A 16289-nucleotide genomic window follows, 5' to 3' on the forward strand; every position below is an offset into this window, starting at 1 on the left:
TTTTTTGTGGTTGTCTCCTGGTGAAAATAAAGAATTCAGATTTGTTCTTTTGACAGAGACTACTGAAGGTTTCCATGCTGCACACTTCAGACACTCTCCTACTCCCAGATTCCCCCAGTGAAATCTCCAATGATACAGAGGGTCTGAAACTCACCTGTATCCAGCATTTTCCTTTCTGCATGTCTTTTGACATCTGAAACACAATTTCAGATCACCAGTACCTCTCAAGCTCAGTGCTCGTTTGCTCCATATCCCATACTGAGGTACCCAGCTTTCTCCATAGGAAATAGGCACCTCATCCACTTTTGCTTCAGTCCTTTTAAGCAACTCCATGTTCATGGGCTCTTCCACTTTTGGGGACTCTGCCCAGAATTACTAAAAATGTAAACTTTCTGAGAGAAAGGCTGTATAATGCATCTAGAGTGCCCCAAACTACACAGATACTGACTCTGACTGGGGCATCAGTAATACTGGAGTAATTCAAACCTCAGGATATCTAAGCTGACAAGGTAAGTCACCAGCAGATCTGCCTGTAGTGTTTCATTCTAACCTGTCTATTTGTAGGGAAGCAGCCAACTTTTAAACAGTTCGAATGTTCGATCCCTGATTGTTCTAAGGTAGAAAACTCGTCCCATGATTTCATAAAGCACGTCTAGCACAAGACAAGCAAATGTTACAATGAATAGTTCACAAAGAGGCATATACACACTGAACTAGTGTAACGTAGCTTCAGTAAAGACCTACTCACCCCCTCACAAAAGGGAATTACAAAGATTATCTTCTGCAAGGTTAAATGAAAACTACTTTCTGGCATCACTATTATTTATTTGCCCACAGAATGTCTTAGAGATAACCTAATTCTGTCATTTGTTTGCTGAAATTTCAGCACTGGTTTACACAGGACAATTTAGAAGTTTATCAGAAACCCAATGAAAGTAACTTATAAATTCTGGAGTATTATTTAAATCACTAGAAATTGCATCTTTAAACCATGAAACTTTGTGTGCAGACTAAACACAAGATGGGCTGTACGTAGGCAAGTGTATTCTACCATTTTTTTTTCCAAACACCACTTCCACAGATCAAGCAGCACAGAATGATCGTTACAGACTTCAAAGACACTGCAATCCATCCTCCTGCAACAAGGCAGGATCAACACAGCAAAGATGACAATATGCATACACACCACCTATGCACATACACAGACCATGCTCAGATCACAGGCTGAAAACAGCATCAGAAGTCCACATCAGAAAACTGAAATATATGCTCTAATTCTCACAGCATATTGTTTGCAATGGCTGTTAACCTGAAAATTCAAGTGCTTTGGTGTTTATCTAACCCTAAGTGTTTCACATTGACTTTGAGTATGTATACAGCCAGAAATCTTGGCATATGAATATAGTAATGAAAACTACAAAATAAAACATGTAAACTTCCACTCCCCACCACACCAGCTCTCGTAAATGGGCATTAGGGAAGACACTCAAAATTTCTGACACCTACTACACCCAGACAAACAAGTAAAGAGGATGGGTGTTGCCTGATACTTTGCTAATACATTTCTAAGTTCCATGTTAACTGAAAGCCAGAGTGATAGATATGCCATAAATCTAATACACAGCAAGACCCTGAGACACTTTAGTTAAGTGCAGATGTGAAGGTGTTAATGAAAACTGAATGCTCACAACAAAGGTAGAAGCTCAGCAGCAATGGTTGTGGTCCCCTTTCATATAAGAAAGGGTGCTTTGTAGTCAGTTTTCAGCAAATAATGTCATGGGGATTGCTGGCAGGAAAACCTTTACTTTTAGTTACACTGAGGTAAGACAATTTCTTGCCTCCTACGTTTTCAGTAAGCATAAAGGCAAAAGGCTTCCCTTTAGGAATGAAAGCAAATACTTAAAAAATAGCAAGTGTTTAAATGTCTTGCGAAGTCAAAGTTTGTAACAGCTAATTGTTAGGAAAATGTTCTGGAATAAAACTGTGGGCAATATTCTGAAACAATGCTTTTAAGAGGAATAAAGAAAAAAGGTGGTAAGTACCCATCACTTCCACACAGTCCTTTGTATTAATATGAGATTCAAGAAAGCAAGAGATTTTTTTGTTGAGGAGTTTGGATTTGGAGAATTGTCACCTTTTAGACCACTTCCCTGTCTTCCAACTACAATAAACATTTTTTCTTTTTCAATTATGTGTCATTTTTGTATCACCAGAGAAAGAGATTTTAAGTCACCAGTTTCTGTGCTTTTGAAGTCTTTCTAAATTCTTTTCAACTCAACATGGCTTAGACAGGCAGAAGTGGGTGGATTAGCTTGACAGTCTGCATCCACTACTTGGTTCCAAGGTTTCAGTGCAATATGTATCTCACACGTACCAAGGCGCCTGTCATGGCTCTGAAGCCCTTTGAGTCAAAGGCATTAGCTGGTGCCAGAACACGAGCTTCCACGAAGGGTGAGAAACATTTTTTAAATAAACAAAAAAACCCCCACCAACAGTATATCTGGACAACCCCTTTTTGATAATTAAACATTCAAATAGGATCAATGCGCACAAATCATTATTATCTGAAGAGACTCTCGTGGAAAAGAAAGGTTTATGTTTATTTATACATAACAACATAGCAGAAAAAAAGCTTTGAGAACTGAAATTGGACTGGAGATCCAACTAGATTTCCCATCCTCACTTGAACATTAACTGAAATCTTGGCCTAATACAGCTCTGAAACCATAAGCCCTAAAATTAGAATTGCAGTTAATTTTGACTAGCAGTCAGTATTTCACATGCTATCGAAATAAGTTTCATCTGGGAGTGCTGAATCCAAGTCAGAGAATGACCAGTGGTTCGTATGGAACCATACCAAGGATCACGGGTCTGCAGCTAGGAAATGTACCTGAGATGAAGTTCTTGATGCAATATAACTTCCGTTCTCCCTTCTCCTTCTTTTTTTTCTCTTTGCTTGGTGTTTTGCAATAATGTTTTTAAAGCTTCATTTTTCCCACAAAGAGAAAGAAAATGTATGATCACTAGATCCTTAAACTGCCAGCAAGGATTTTTTTAAATTGTCCTAAAAAAGTTTAGGTAGCATTTACTGCCACAAATGTAAATACTCAAGCCAAGAAACTAACCAGGAAAGTTTCTTGGAGCAATCTCAAATGCAAAACACACATCATTATAGAAAACAGAGCCAAAGAAGTTACATTAATGATCCAACTTTCTGAATTCTTGATTTCTATACAGTGCAAGTGACTAGCATTACATTTCATCAATGTATGTTTTTAAACTATCTTCTAGATGCTTGCTTAAGCAGTAAGGCTTCTTTAAGAAGCAGCACTTAGTAACGAGTCTTCTGGCAGACAACAGCAATTACAGTGCAATAGATAACTATTACTGCTGCCCACGTTGCTCTATTCTACAGTAGCATTTCATTTTTTACTCATGCAAAATGTCGCACTTCCATGACACTGAGCATAATAACAAGTTATTAAGTTTTGGGCAAAAGGTTAATTATTGAAACAATTTGTTATGTATACAAAGTGGCTTCCTTTTCAAGACAAAATATTTCAACAATTAAATAATACTCTAACTAATTATGTTTAACATGCAAATGCATTAATTTTAAATGTTGTTAAAGGAGACTACAGTATGTTGGAGACATTGAAATCACAGAACTAAACCAGTGTCAGTGTGAACTGATATTCTGGACCTAATTTGCAAATCTCACTCATGCAGTCAATCACATACAGCTTTCAGAAGCATTCAAAGAATAAGACAAAATCAAGTGATTTTAAAAATCTTACAAGTTTTATAAAAATGTTATTATACATTACAAAAAGCCTTTTATCAATTAAAACTTACAAAACACTTAAAAGGTGTAATGGTCTTTTAAGGAAAGATTATCTATATTTCAATATGTACAGGTAACAGTTTATATCAAAACTTGACCAAATAGAAGATAATCCATCACTTTCATTTCTATCTAATTAGAAGTATGTACATTGTCAAAAATATGTTTAGAAATTACTGTTCTTGTCTATAAAAATAGAAAGAGATATACTGTAACTCACCTGAAGACTCAAAAATTTCCAAAAATAGCAAGACTCAAAACACAGCAGGTTTACAATGGTAACATAAAACACTGATTAAAACCTTTTAAAATAGAGAAACTATCCTGTTTTCTGAGTATTCCAGCTCAGAAGAATGATGATGTAAATTAACAGGGAAGAAGAAAAGAAGACTGAGTAGCAAAATACCCCTGAGATAAGGCAGAAACATTATTATTTTTTTCTACTTGTTTTTTTCTTTGGCTTTTTATTACTTTCAAGCTACCACATAGGTTTGAAAGGAAATTTGTCGTGTCATAGGTTTTAACAATTACACCATCACCACATAGGTAACTATTCCAACACAAGTGACAAAAAACAGCCTAAGTTGCTCTTTTTTCTTCAGACTCTTCCCATTTCTGACCCAATCCCTTTATTTTTCTTTTTAACAAATTTTCTTATTCTGAAATTAGATTGTTAAGAGGATAGAATAGCCACCTGCGTATTTTTTCTAATTACCATTTCCCACATCTTCCTTTTTTTCTTGAGGGTTTTTTATAGACGAGTTCTTCAAAAGCCATGCTTTCATCTTCCACTTCATTTTCCAAGTCTCTATCATGCACAAAGCCTATATTAAAAACAAGAAATCAATGCAGAATGGAAAACTCCAACACCTTTTCCTCCTAATAGTATGACAAGCTATGTCAGTGCTATTTCATACATCAGCAATATACCTTCATATGTATATAATCATGTTTAAGAAGTATTGGGCTTAATATGACAATATGCTTAAGAGCTCTGCTAGGAAGCAGAGGCTGCTAAGCCACTTGCTGCACTAGTAATTAATTTTTAAACTGAAAATCTGTTTCTGTTGTATCGCTTTTGACTTTTTAAAGGAGTATGTCTCTCTCCCCTCAAGATTCAGTTTCAGCAGATGATACATTTGCTTACTGACTTCAAAGACAGACTATAATGTTGCTTGTGAGACTGTAAGAGGACTCCCACATAGTCTTATTAACTATACCTTTCTTGGAATAGGAAGGTGTAACACAAGGCTTTATCACAATCAAATTTTCTAAAACAGAGCTACTTTAATGCTTTGCATATAGTGCAATTTGTAAGTCTGATCACTCCATTGCCTTTTAATGTAATCGTTGCAATCCCACAACCTAAATTTGTGCTTAAACCTAAACATACAAGGAAGTCTTAAACTTGTCTTTGGAGTTTTGTGATGCCATAGACTGTATCAGTGTGTTATCTCTGGTGTGAAACCAATGGAAATGGAAGCGAAAACAAAAGCAAACCAACTCCAAACAATATTTTTCCACAGAACTCTTAAAAGCAAGCTAAGAATTAGTTTTGTTAGGAAGCTGGTTTCCAAGAACTTGGATCCACACTGCCCATAAATGCACTGCTGCAGCAGAATTAAGAAACAGCACTATCTTACTGGTGAAGATGAAGATAGCTTCTCTTCTGTTCCCCCTATACTGAAGACTGCACTTGAACCACAGTTACACGTTCATCTGCACGCGCCTGTGTGCACAAACACAGGCACACTTTATGCAGGCTGGGACCCACTGAGGGCCAGGGGAGCAGGCTTGCTCTGTTCTGCCCACCCTGTAACCTCTGCGATGCTCATGCTCTGGTTGAAAGAGCCACTGAGGAAAGACCAGATAACTCATGTCTTCCAGAGTGCCCCCATGGGGGTGCCCATTTCTTGTTGCCCAGAGGGTAAGTGAATATCTACAGCACTGCTGACTTGGAGACTAAAGTGATGCTAAGAGACCATTAACAAACAGTGCCCTTCAGGGGGCACAGAAACCTGTGTAGTTTGAAAACATACCTTCTTTTATCCTATGAGAGTCCATTTTCTTCAGCCACTTATGAGCCTCATCAATGGTGACAACCAGTTTGTTGGCATGTTTGGTTATTATTTCTTCAGCTGAAATGGAGCACAGTTAACATTCTGTAAGAACACTAGTGAGTGATGGACAGCAGCTAAAACCCAAGCACAAAATGAAGTTACACAGAGCTGCGTTGTATGATGATGCTGCAAAGCAAGAAGCCTTAAGCCACTAGTGATCTCATGCGCAGGCAAATTCACTACTGGGACAAAGATGCTGTATGTATGTATTACTCCCCATTCCAATCAACATTACTAGAATTATCAGAAAAGCTCTCCATCCTTGCCCTGTCCCTTTTAGGGTATACCGGAAGCTCCGGGAAACAGTCTGGTTTATCTGTTTTGTGGTATTAGAGTTCCTAGCTTTCATTATCCCTCTGAAATTATACAAGACCAAGTAAAACATAGGCCTGAGATGTTGCAGCCCTTCCTTAACTGCACCATTAAGGACTTGAAAAATGCTTGTTACAAAGTGAGGGAAAAGTAATCTCAAATGCTCAAATCCCATAAAGATGTTTTCACGGAGTGGAAGAACAATGTAATATTCATCAAGCAATTGTCATAAGAAAATCAACTATTACTTAATTAAGCCTACTACATCTATCATATTCATCACTATCATGGTTCACTGAACAGAAAGCCAACTAAATAATAAGCAAACCTTTATGAACTTCATCTATATGTAAAAGCTTTTCACTAAGAGTAAAGATAAAGCTTACAGATGAAGACCACAACCTAACATTTAGTTACAGATTTAACATATTTCACTGATCAGAGCTGATGAACATATCAAATATTACAGTTTTTCATTACTGTCAGACATCACAGGCAGAGTGACAACTTGACAGGGTTGGTGGATTTCTACAACTAAAGCCAGTAACAATGTTTTGATTTAAGATGTCACTTTCCTGCAGCAAGTACCCCAAACAATTTCACTCCTAGGCCACTCATTCAGTGATTCAGTTTTTCTTGCAAAAATCAGCATAGAATAATGCTTTAAGCATATGAGGGGGAAAAAAAAAATCAGATATCAAAATATATATCACAAGTACCACATTTTACTTGTCTTTATAATACCAGGGTTGCCTTTGATTGCCTGACACCCCACAGATTTGTAGTTAATTATCCACTTTTGTTCAACCCTAGCAAAATTACAAGTTCAAGGGTAGACTAGTCAGAGATATCCTTAACCAAAGACTCCAAATACTAACACTCTACACTGCATATCCAAACTACTATGGCTGGCAGAACTAAATAAGTAGGAAACAGGAAAAAAACTAGGAAAGATCACCTGGTCTAATGTAACAGATTGCTGTAAGACTGTATAAATTCAGAGAACACAGCACATCTGATCATGTAGTTAAAATTCATAGAATCATAGAATGGTTTGGGTTGGAAGGGACCTTAAAGATCATCCATGGGCAGGGACACCTTCCACTAGCCCAGGTTGCTCAAAGCCCCGTCCAACCTGACCTCGAGCACAGCCAGGGAGGGGGCAGCCGTAACCTCTCTGGGAAACCTGTGCCAGTGCCTCACCACCCTCACTGTGAAGAACTTCTTCCTTATATCTAATTTAAATCTGCCCTCTTTAGTTTAAAACAATTACCCCTGGTCCTGTCATTACTCTCCCTGATAAAGAGTCCCTCCTTATTCTCTTTACCGGTCACCACTATAAACTCACCACTATTCATTTTACCTGTACTTTGTATAACTTTGTGTTTGGAAGAGGTGAGAAGATATTTATTTTTTAATACTTTAACTGTCTCAGTTCTTTTCCTCAGCTACCTGAAATACCTGGAAATACCCTTCTCTTGACCACATTAAGATTTTCAAATGGAGCTTTGTCAGGGCTAGAGAAGTGTGGCCACAAATGACATATTAAATTGTTTAAAAGAAAACTGGAAAGGTCCTACCTTTAGCCCAGGATTTTCTCTCATAGATTTCCTCTACTGCATCTGAAATCTTCTTAATATTCTCTTTGATTTTTCTCTGGCGTAAGTTGGAACCTTCTTTATATGCTAAATGTTCTTGGGCGTAAGTCTTCTCTGTAATGGCCTCCACTACCTTCAGTCCATCGTATATAATTGGATCTATCTTTCTTCTGAAAAAGTCAGCATAGTATTTGTAGGCAGCATTATTATTTCTGTGTTCATCTGTGTTTCTGTGCTCTATGTAAGCCTCACTGGCTGCAGAAATTGCATTTTGTTCTGCATGCAACTTTTCTTCCCCAGTCATCTCTGTTGGCGTCACAGCTTCAGAAGTGTCTGCCTCCATGCTTTCTGACCGGCTGAAATAGCTCTCAGAACTCTGGATAAATCTGACTCCACAGAGGTCACACTGAGTTTGGTCAATATCTGCTTTTTTGAAGATCTCTGATAAAAATTCCTCTCCTTCCATTGCAACTGGCTCGATTTTGGAGCAGGCCTTCCTTTTCCACTTCATGCACAGAGAAACAAAATAGAAGACACGACGCAGGTGGCGTTGAGCAGATGCTTTCTGCTCTTGCTTCTGTTGCTTGCTGAGAGCAATGACTTCCAGGGGATCCTTTTGGTCCTCTAAGCAATGAACCCTTTCAAGTTCCTTTTCTAGCTCATCAGTGTATTCTGTCTCATCCAAAGAGGTGATAAACCTGTCAAGATTTATGGTTTCATACAGGATGCCCCGTATGGGTGGATGCCCCTGAGTGTACGCAGAGTCCCACTTCCATCGGCAGTCAACCAAGTACTCTGCATCTCGCTCTGTCAGCAGCTCTTGCAGGACCACAACAATTTCTCTTATAAGCGTAGCATCACTCACTTGTTCCACAGCCCTTAGCAATCTTTCAGGCACTTTAGAGGGAGAGTCTTTTCTTATCGATTTCAGCATTGCCTTGATTTCAAGAAAGTGGTGGCATAAAAGGGATTTATATTTAGAATTCTGCACCTGGTCAGCATTCAGTAACATCACTAAGCACAGCACAACAGTCCGCTCAGCCTCCCCTGAAGTGATGCAATCAGGATCCTCAAAAGCATCCAGAAGGACATTGAACCTTCCATGAACTCCACACAAAACTTCTGCTAGGTAACAGAGATGAAATCTGAAATTCTGTACAGCTACATATGGGTCCTTTGGTCTATATTCCTGTATAATAGAAAATGTGTCTTTAAGTTCTTTGCTATGGTCCTTGCTTCTGAACAAAAACTCCCAGTAATTGAGGAGGGAAATGTAGCTCTTTGGAAAGCAGAGAGTAATGTTCTTGGAGAGACGCATCAGGACAGCACAACAGAGAATATACTGGAATTCCAACAACATTACCGTATTTCCTATGCTTGGAATCAGGTACCTCGTGCATTTCTTGACCAGAACATTCATAAAACGGAAAAAAAACCTTTTACAGTTTTCCGGGTTCTTATGAACATAGAATTGCTCAAGTGAATTTTCAAGAAGCCGAATGAAGCACAAGTGTGTTCTTCCTGCATTTTCGGCATTTTTATCAGGTAGCAACATACCATGTCTGCCCTCTATTCCTTTGGCCTTTCCTCCTTGGCCTTTACTCTTTGGGGAGTTTTTTGCCTTTGACAAAGCAAAGTTTAATTCTTTGTTATAATCATCCTCTTCCTTAAAAAGAAGTTTCTCAAATTCTTCAGGATATCCTGAAGATAAGATGAAAACTTGCATGGCACTTAGCCACAAGTCAGTTGATTCTCTTCTGGCTGCAGTGTCTTCATTTTTAAACTTAAATGCGATATACTCCTTCAACACCGCTCTACAGGGCTTGGAAATAATGTTACTGAATTCCAGTATTTCTTTGCATGCCCTTGGGTTCTCAGACAGTATTCTCAAATGAAAATGATTAGGAAAAAACATTCCTAGGAGAGCTTTACACGATGCATATTTGTCAGCAGTCAAAATGTCATTAAAGCTTTTGCACTGACTCAGTAGCTCTTTAGGGAAAGTGCGTGTGGCTTCCAACAGCAGTCCATTTATTGCCACCAGATGCATTTTACACTGAAATACTGTCTTTGCTTCATGGCGTAACAAGGGCTTGTGGTAATCCTTACAAGTTTTATCTTCACAGTTCAAACCAACAATGAACTTCATACATATATCAGGGTAATGTTTGTTCAGTAACTCATGAGTGATAAAGCACAATCTGCTTAACAAGTGCTGGTTCAAAGCCGATTTTACCTCCTCTGTGCTTACTGAGAAATCACCTTTGGTCTTTCTCTCTTTTAGACTTGGTTTCTCTGACAAAAACTTGAGAATGGGTTCAGCTTCATTTTGAGACACCTGGCAACTGTCACCTGTTGGGACAATCCCAAAATAGGCAAAGCATGACTTCACCATATCTTTCTCTGCATTGGTGGCTGCTTTCTTCAAACCCCTAACCAGACTCAGAAGAGCCATTAAGCCACGTGTTGCCATAAAGAGGATGTTCTGGCTAGGAGTGCTGCAGCGAGATAATGCAAAGAGAGCTTCGACTGCACCAGCAGAATGATTCAGAGATAGGAACTGACAGTATGCACTGCTCAGCTTTGCAAAGTCTCCCTTCAGAACTCCCTGCAAAAACATAGCCTCAGCAATGCCAGATTTCTGATTGGTTTGTTCACAAAGTTCAAGGGCTTCCCTCAGGATGACCTCCATGTCCACCAGGTCCGATTCTGAACAGCGAGTCACATTGGCACGTGCTGCAGCGAGCAAACATGATGCACGGAACTCTTTTATAGCTGTGAGATTGGCTGCTTCCAAAGCAAATCCATGCTGTTTCATTAACTTTGCAGCTTCTTCCTCTCTACCTTCCCTTTTCAGTAAGTCTGCTGTTTGGCGCAAGCATCCACGAGACTTCAGAAACTCAAGCTGATCTTCTATATCAAGTTTTGAGAGGACTTGCACCATTTCCTCAGTTCTGTTCATACTCAGGTACTTTGCAGCTGCTTCCAAATACAACTGATTCGCTGTACATGAAAGTTTGGCAACCATTTGACCTTTTGCATTTAACATCTCTTCGTATCTGAAATAATAGATACATCAATTTACTACCATAGATGACTGACATAGACAAAAATAATCTTAAAAGATTGTCCTAGTTTCAGCTGGGATAGAGCAAATTTTTCTTCTTAGTAGCTAGAATAATCTGTGTTTTGCATTCAGTATGGGATTTGGTATGAAAAGAATGTTGATAAGACACTGATGGTTTTAGTTGTTTCTAAGAAATCAAAGACTTTTCAACTTGCCATGTCCTGCTAGTGTGCAGGTGCACAAGAAGCTGGGAGGGAGCGTGGTCAGGACAGCTGACCCCAAGTATCCAAAGGGATATTCCATGCCATAGAGTGTCATGGTCAGTATATAAACTGGGGGGAGTTGGCCAGGAGGGGCGGATCACTGCTGGGGCATCGGTCAGCGGGTGGTGAGCAATTGCACTGTGAGTCACTTGTCTTGGGTTTTATTTCTCTCTCTTTTTGTTATATTCCTTTTCATTACAATTATTATTATTATTATTATTATATTTTATTTTATTTTAGTTATTAAACTGTTCTTATCTCAACCCATGAGTTTTACTTTGTTTTCATTTCCTCTCCCCATCCCACTGGTAGCGGGTAGGAGTGAGTGAGCAGCTGCGTGGTGCTTAGTTGCTGCCTGGGGTTAAACCACAACAAAGATCTACAGAAAGATTTTAGTTACAACGTAAGACTGTCTGAAGCAAGATCATTAAAATTTCTGGTACAAATAAGATCACAAGGTTTACAGCATTGATGAATCTTTCTCCATGCTGTCAAATCACTGTGCAAATTATTTTAATCACATTTTGCCAGTGACAATCATCTCTTTATTAAAGTAAACCTCAATACAGAATGGTTGTTTATGTGAGTAAAAGTCAGAATGAAATAAATGTGAATTTCAATTAATTATCCACATGACAATATAGATAATATTCTGTAAAATTTACATAAACCAATCAGTTTAGAGAACTCTTTCAATTCTGTTTTATGTGCCTACATATACTTTGCTGCTTATTGAGTGCCTGAGCAAAGTACCTGGTCACATCTTTCAAAACACGCACTTTAAAACACTCGGTTATTAATTATTGTCTGATGTGAAATTATTAAGATATACCCTAAGCCAGTCCTGAAAAAGTATTCTCTCCTGCATGCTGAGAATGAGTAATTTTTTCCTGATGGGTGAGAAAATTATCATTAGCCTTTCATTATCATCTTTTTCATTATAAACGTGGGAGTGCAGATTTTTGTACCTATGCCGATGAATTTGCATGAATGATTTGGGGAGGCTGATTTAAAAAACTGTTAGCTGGTAAGGTGACTTTAATGCTTGAACTTTTTGATCAAACTATGTCTACATATTAAACAAGCTTCAGTCCTTCAAAAAACAGTTGCCATTATTAAAGATGCACCACAAAGGATTTCAGTGAAGGTGTGTAGCTGTAGGCCTTGCTAGAATTCTAGTTGGTGTATATATTCTTTAAAAGTGATCAATCAATTTAGGTGAAAGGTGTGGCAAATAAATGAACTGTTTATGAAAGAACGTGATCATGAGGTCACAGAGATGGTGCCAGATGCAAATTTCTGCCAAAAAGATACTAATAAATTCAGTTTATCAAGCACAGTGTTAGGCAGTTCTTAACTGCCCTGAGCCAACACAGGGGAGAGATGGTATGGAAAAGTTCATCTCAAAGACTGGGACCAAGAATCTGTCAGTGAGGCAGCGTAAGCTGCTCATTTAAATTACTATTCTTTGCTCTTACGTTAGAGATTTTGAGAGACAAGATAGTTCATTTGCCGCAACGACCGATTCATTATATACCATACATTGAATGGTTATCCTCCTACAGAAGTCAGTGACTTAAGTGGCTAAATCCGTTACTATTTCACTCTTAGAAGTATTTAGTATTTCTATTAGATGTTTTTGTCACATCTACCATAAGAACCTAGTTCAGAGGACTGGCTGAAGGAGAAGTTGCATGACTAGTAATACTGGAAAAAAATTCCCAGGGAAATGAAGCTAGTCACTGCTCCAGTTGTGAAAGCAGTAGAATGCTTTCACCGTGTTATCATTACCCAAGTGAGAATTTGGACACAGTTAATATATCTTCATAGAAAACAAAGCCACCAGCCAAAACTCTTGTGCAAATTTTATGGTGAGCCAGCTGTATTATGTTAAATTTGGAAATGGAAATGAGAATTATATTCCAATATCATCTTGGAAGACATACCTTTCAACTGCCTTTGCTGCTTCTTCATAGAGTTCTTCCTGACAATACATTTTAATTGCCAGATCAAACTCCTCAACTTGTTCATAACATTCAGATGCTTCTTTGTAGCACTGGCTTTTCTGATAGTAAACTGCAGCATCTTTCATCTGCAATGCAGAAGTCAGTAATGAAACTAAAGTGCTCTAAACAGTCAAAACTACATGAATAGAATAAATTTAGTAATTCCATCATGTAAGTGTCTTATAGAGAAGCACACTTTAATAAAATGTAATTAAAGTATCTGAATGTAATCAAATATATATTAAAGTAATCATCATTAACAAGAAGAATCTTGTGTCCAAAAAACTAGAATGTAAAATTAAAGGTATTATACAGGATTTCCAAAGTACTTTTTATTCATCCAGCTATGCCTGTTGTTAAAAAACACAACACACACTTCTGTTGACTTGGAAGTTGCTCAGAATCAACAGGATTAAATTAAAAGAGTTCTGGATACAGAATGGGAACCCTAACCTTGTATCTTGAACTTTAAATATTTGGGAACTATTACTTTACATTCTTTTAGCGGAAATGCACTGAAAATAAAAAATGTTAAATATCCTCATACACTTAGAAAATTATTGTTTGTAGATTACTTAACCCTTACAGGTTTCAAGGTTCCATTTAGATGGCTGTAATCAGTGAAGTTTCAGTATCATCAGAGTATTCAATGAATTAAGAGCTTAAGTTTCATAAAATCAGTCATTAATTAGCTTTTGACTGCAAAGCAGAAATGACTGATGGTAACATTTGAGGAAAGCCAAAGAAATAAACCTAGACTGCATAATCGCATCATTGTCCTCTTCATTTTTCTTCTGGCTATTCTGTGACAAATGCTTCCTCTTGAACAGCCCATCTTAAAGAGCTGGTTTAGTTCAGTTATTACCATGTCACAGAAAAATACTATTACTGTATGAGTAATAGGGGAAAAAAAAGCTGTAGGAAAAGGAAAGTGATAAGGAGAGGATAGTTTAGAAGATTTAATACCTTTCCTAACTTTTTACACAGTTCTGCACAGAGTTGGAACTCCTTTGATTGGAACAGACATTTTAGTGCTAATTTTGGTTCTCCACATTCCAAATAAGTTTTAGCCAATGTCATATATTCCATTTGTTTCTCCCTGTAGAAAGTAAGAGAAAATTATGGCTTACATACAAATTAAGTTTAAGATCACACGATCTGTCACTGAATCCAACAGATATTGTTGGATACGTATATACCGATATGTATCTTCTTCATACACAACCTGATGAGGTGTTACCTTACAATAGTTATATTTTGGGCTGACATTGTTCTGTCCAGAAGTATGTTCCAGAATCTCACTACTTCGGCAGTAAAAAGCTTTTATTTTAAAAAAAATAATTCTCAAACTAAAGTATACTAGTGTGAGTTTGTGTTGCTTCCCTTTTCTAGCTTAACTTGCTCCTTCTTCCTTTCTGCTGTTTAGCCCCAATGCCATTAAAGACAGCAATCAGATATATTTTCAGCCTTTGTTCTGTATAACTAAACAAGCCCAGCCTTTCTGGTAGCATGTCTACTTTATTCCCAGACCTAGTCCAAATACATCATTCTTGAGCGTGGAGGATCAGAATCATACAGAGCATTCCATATTATAGAGCATACAGGAGTCTTACTTATACTTTCTGCATCGGTATTAATACCTCTGCTAAAAACAATTACTACTTTCACAGCTTCATTATTACATATGTTCTGTCAGCTTAACATATACCCTATACCCAATGTCTTCTTAGTATACCCAGTTCCTCCTCCTCAAATTTTATCCAGTTGACAAGCACCCCAGCTTACAGCCAACTGAAAAAAAGTTTCTTCAGTCCCATCAACAAATTCTCTATGATCACAAAATTTTATGAGTATCCTTATACTTCTGGTCAGGGCCACTAATATAAAACAGGTAATTAAAAAAGGTAAAACCTTGATTAACTCCAGTAATAACATTTCTCCAGACCTTTTTCCTTCTCCCTTCAGTGCTACCTTCCTCTGCTCTAGTCATTCCTTACCCACTCTGCTATCACTGTTAGTTTTCAGCCTCCCCACCAAGAACAGCAATTAATTCACTTAGGTCTTGAGTCCTCCCCATGAAGCTTTTTCTTGTCTTATTTGAGACAAGTCCCAAACAGATTTTTAGCCTCTTCAGGAAACAGCAAACTTTCTCTCCTGTCAAACCCTTAAGCTATTTTGCCCAGCTGACAGTATGAACTAAATGATTAATCTCAAAATCTGTCCCTTTAACACTGTCCTTTGGCTCAGACCTAGTTCTGCTTGTTTAGTTTAGATTGACTCCAACACTAATTTTACCTCAAAGCTCACTTTTTGTTAGCAGCTTTTCCTCCCCAAGGTACTGCTGATGGCATATGCTCTTCTATCATATCTAAGAATATAAAGCCTCTTGAGGTATTGCAAATCTTGTTACTTTTCTCTCATATAACCAGCAAGGCCTTCCAAGGGCCACATTTGGTTTGGACAGCCGACGGCTTTTGTTACTCCCCAAAGGGTGCAGTGCCCCAGATCCTGTTAGAGATGTGCTAGATTTCCCAATTTCTTAAATCTCTTTTGCCACCCACAGACAAAGATGCGAAAACACCTCACCTGGGTCTCCAGTCTGGTCCCACAGCTGTGGTGGGAATCTCCCCCTGCAGTCGCCCCTGAGGTCTGGCACCACAGAATGACACTTGTTGATCTGCATTCACACTTACCTGGGGCTGCTTTTCTTTGAGTGCACTTTGAGAACAGCATCGTGTGCCAGTGCCAGTTTTGACTTCTCAGCTGCTCCTCCCTTTTGGTAACATTTGGCTGCCACCTGGGGTGAAATCATACACAGGATTCACACATGTGCATGCAGCCCTTGGCTTATCACATAAAACCAATACTTAATTTTACAGTCGCTCTAATGGAAAACAGAAAGATTGGCAGGGTTCCTGGAAGAAGGAAAGGTAAAACATTGCGGTATATTTTTAGGACAAAAAGAAAAGCTTTAAAGTCATTCTACATGTGACTATCACAATTAGAATTTTAATTACAATGTTTTACATGGAAGTAGTGAAAGCAAAATTCCTCGTAGGCTGATAGAACAAATGGCACA

At 38.1% G+C, this 16289-nt stretch overlaps 1 protein-coding gene across 2 annotated transcripts in view; it reads right to left on the bottom strand.

The window, feature by feature from the left end:
- Nucleotides 1–3792: 3792 nt before the first annotated feature.
- Nucleotides 3793–16289, bottom strand: part of TRANK1 (tetratricopeptide repeat and ankyrin repeat containing 1) — a 63007-nt gene continuing 50510 nt past the window's right edge. For both annotated transcript variants that reach the window (XM_074900786.1, XM_074900785.1), the window contains exons 20-25: nt 15904–16007; nt 14177–14309; nt 13151–13296; nt 7857–10933; nt 5884–5982; nt 3793–4668 (exon numbers count right to left, since the gene is read on the bottom strand). In XM_074900786.1, the coding sequence (XP_074756887.1) occupies nt 4556–4668; nt 5884–5982; nt 7857–10933; nt 13151–13296; nt 14177–14309; nt 15904–16007 (3672 nt within the window). In that variant the 3' untranslated portion in view covers nt 3793–4555. The remainder of the gene's footprint in view (nt 4669–5883; nt 5983–7856; nt 10934–13150; nt 13297–14176; nt 14310–15903; nt 16008–16289) is intronic.

This window comes from Athene noctua, chromosome 2 (genome assembly GCF_965140245.1).
Source record: "Athene noctua chromosome 2, bAthNoc1.hap1.1, whole genome shotgun sequence".
Lineage (NCBI taxonomy): Eukaryota > Metazoa > Chordata > Aves > Strigiformes > Strigidae > Athene > Athene noctua.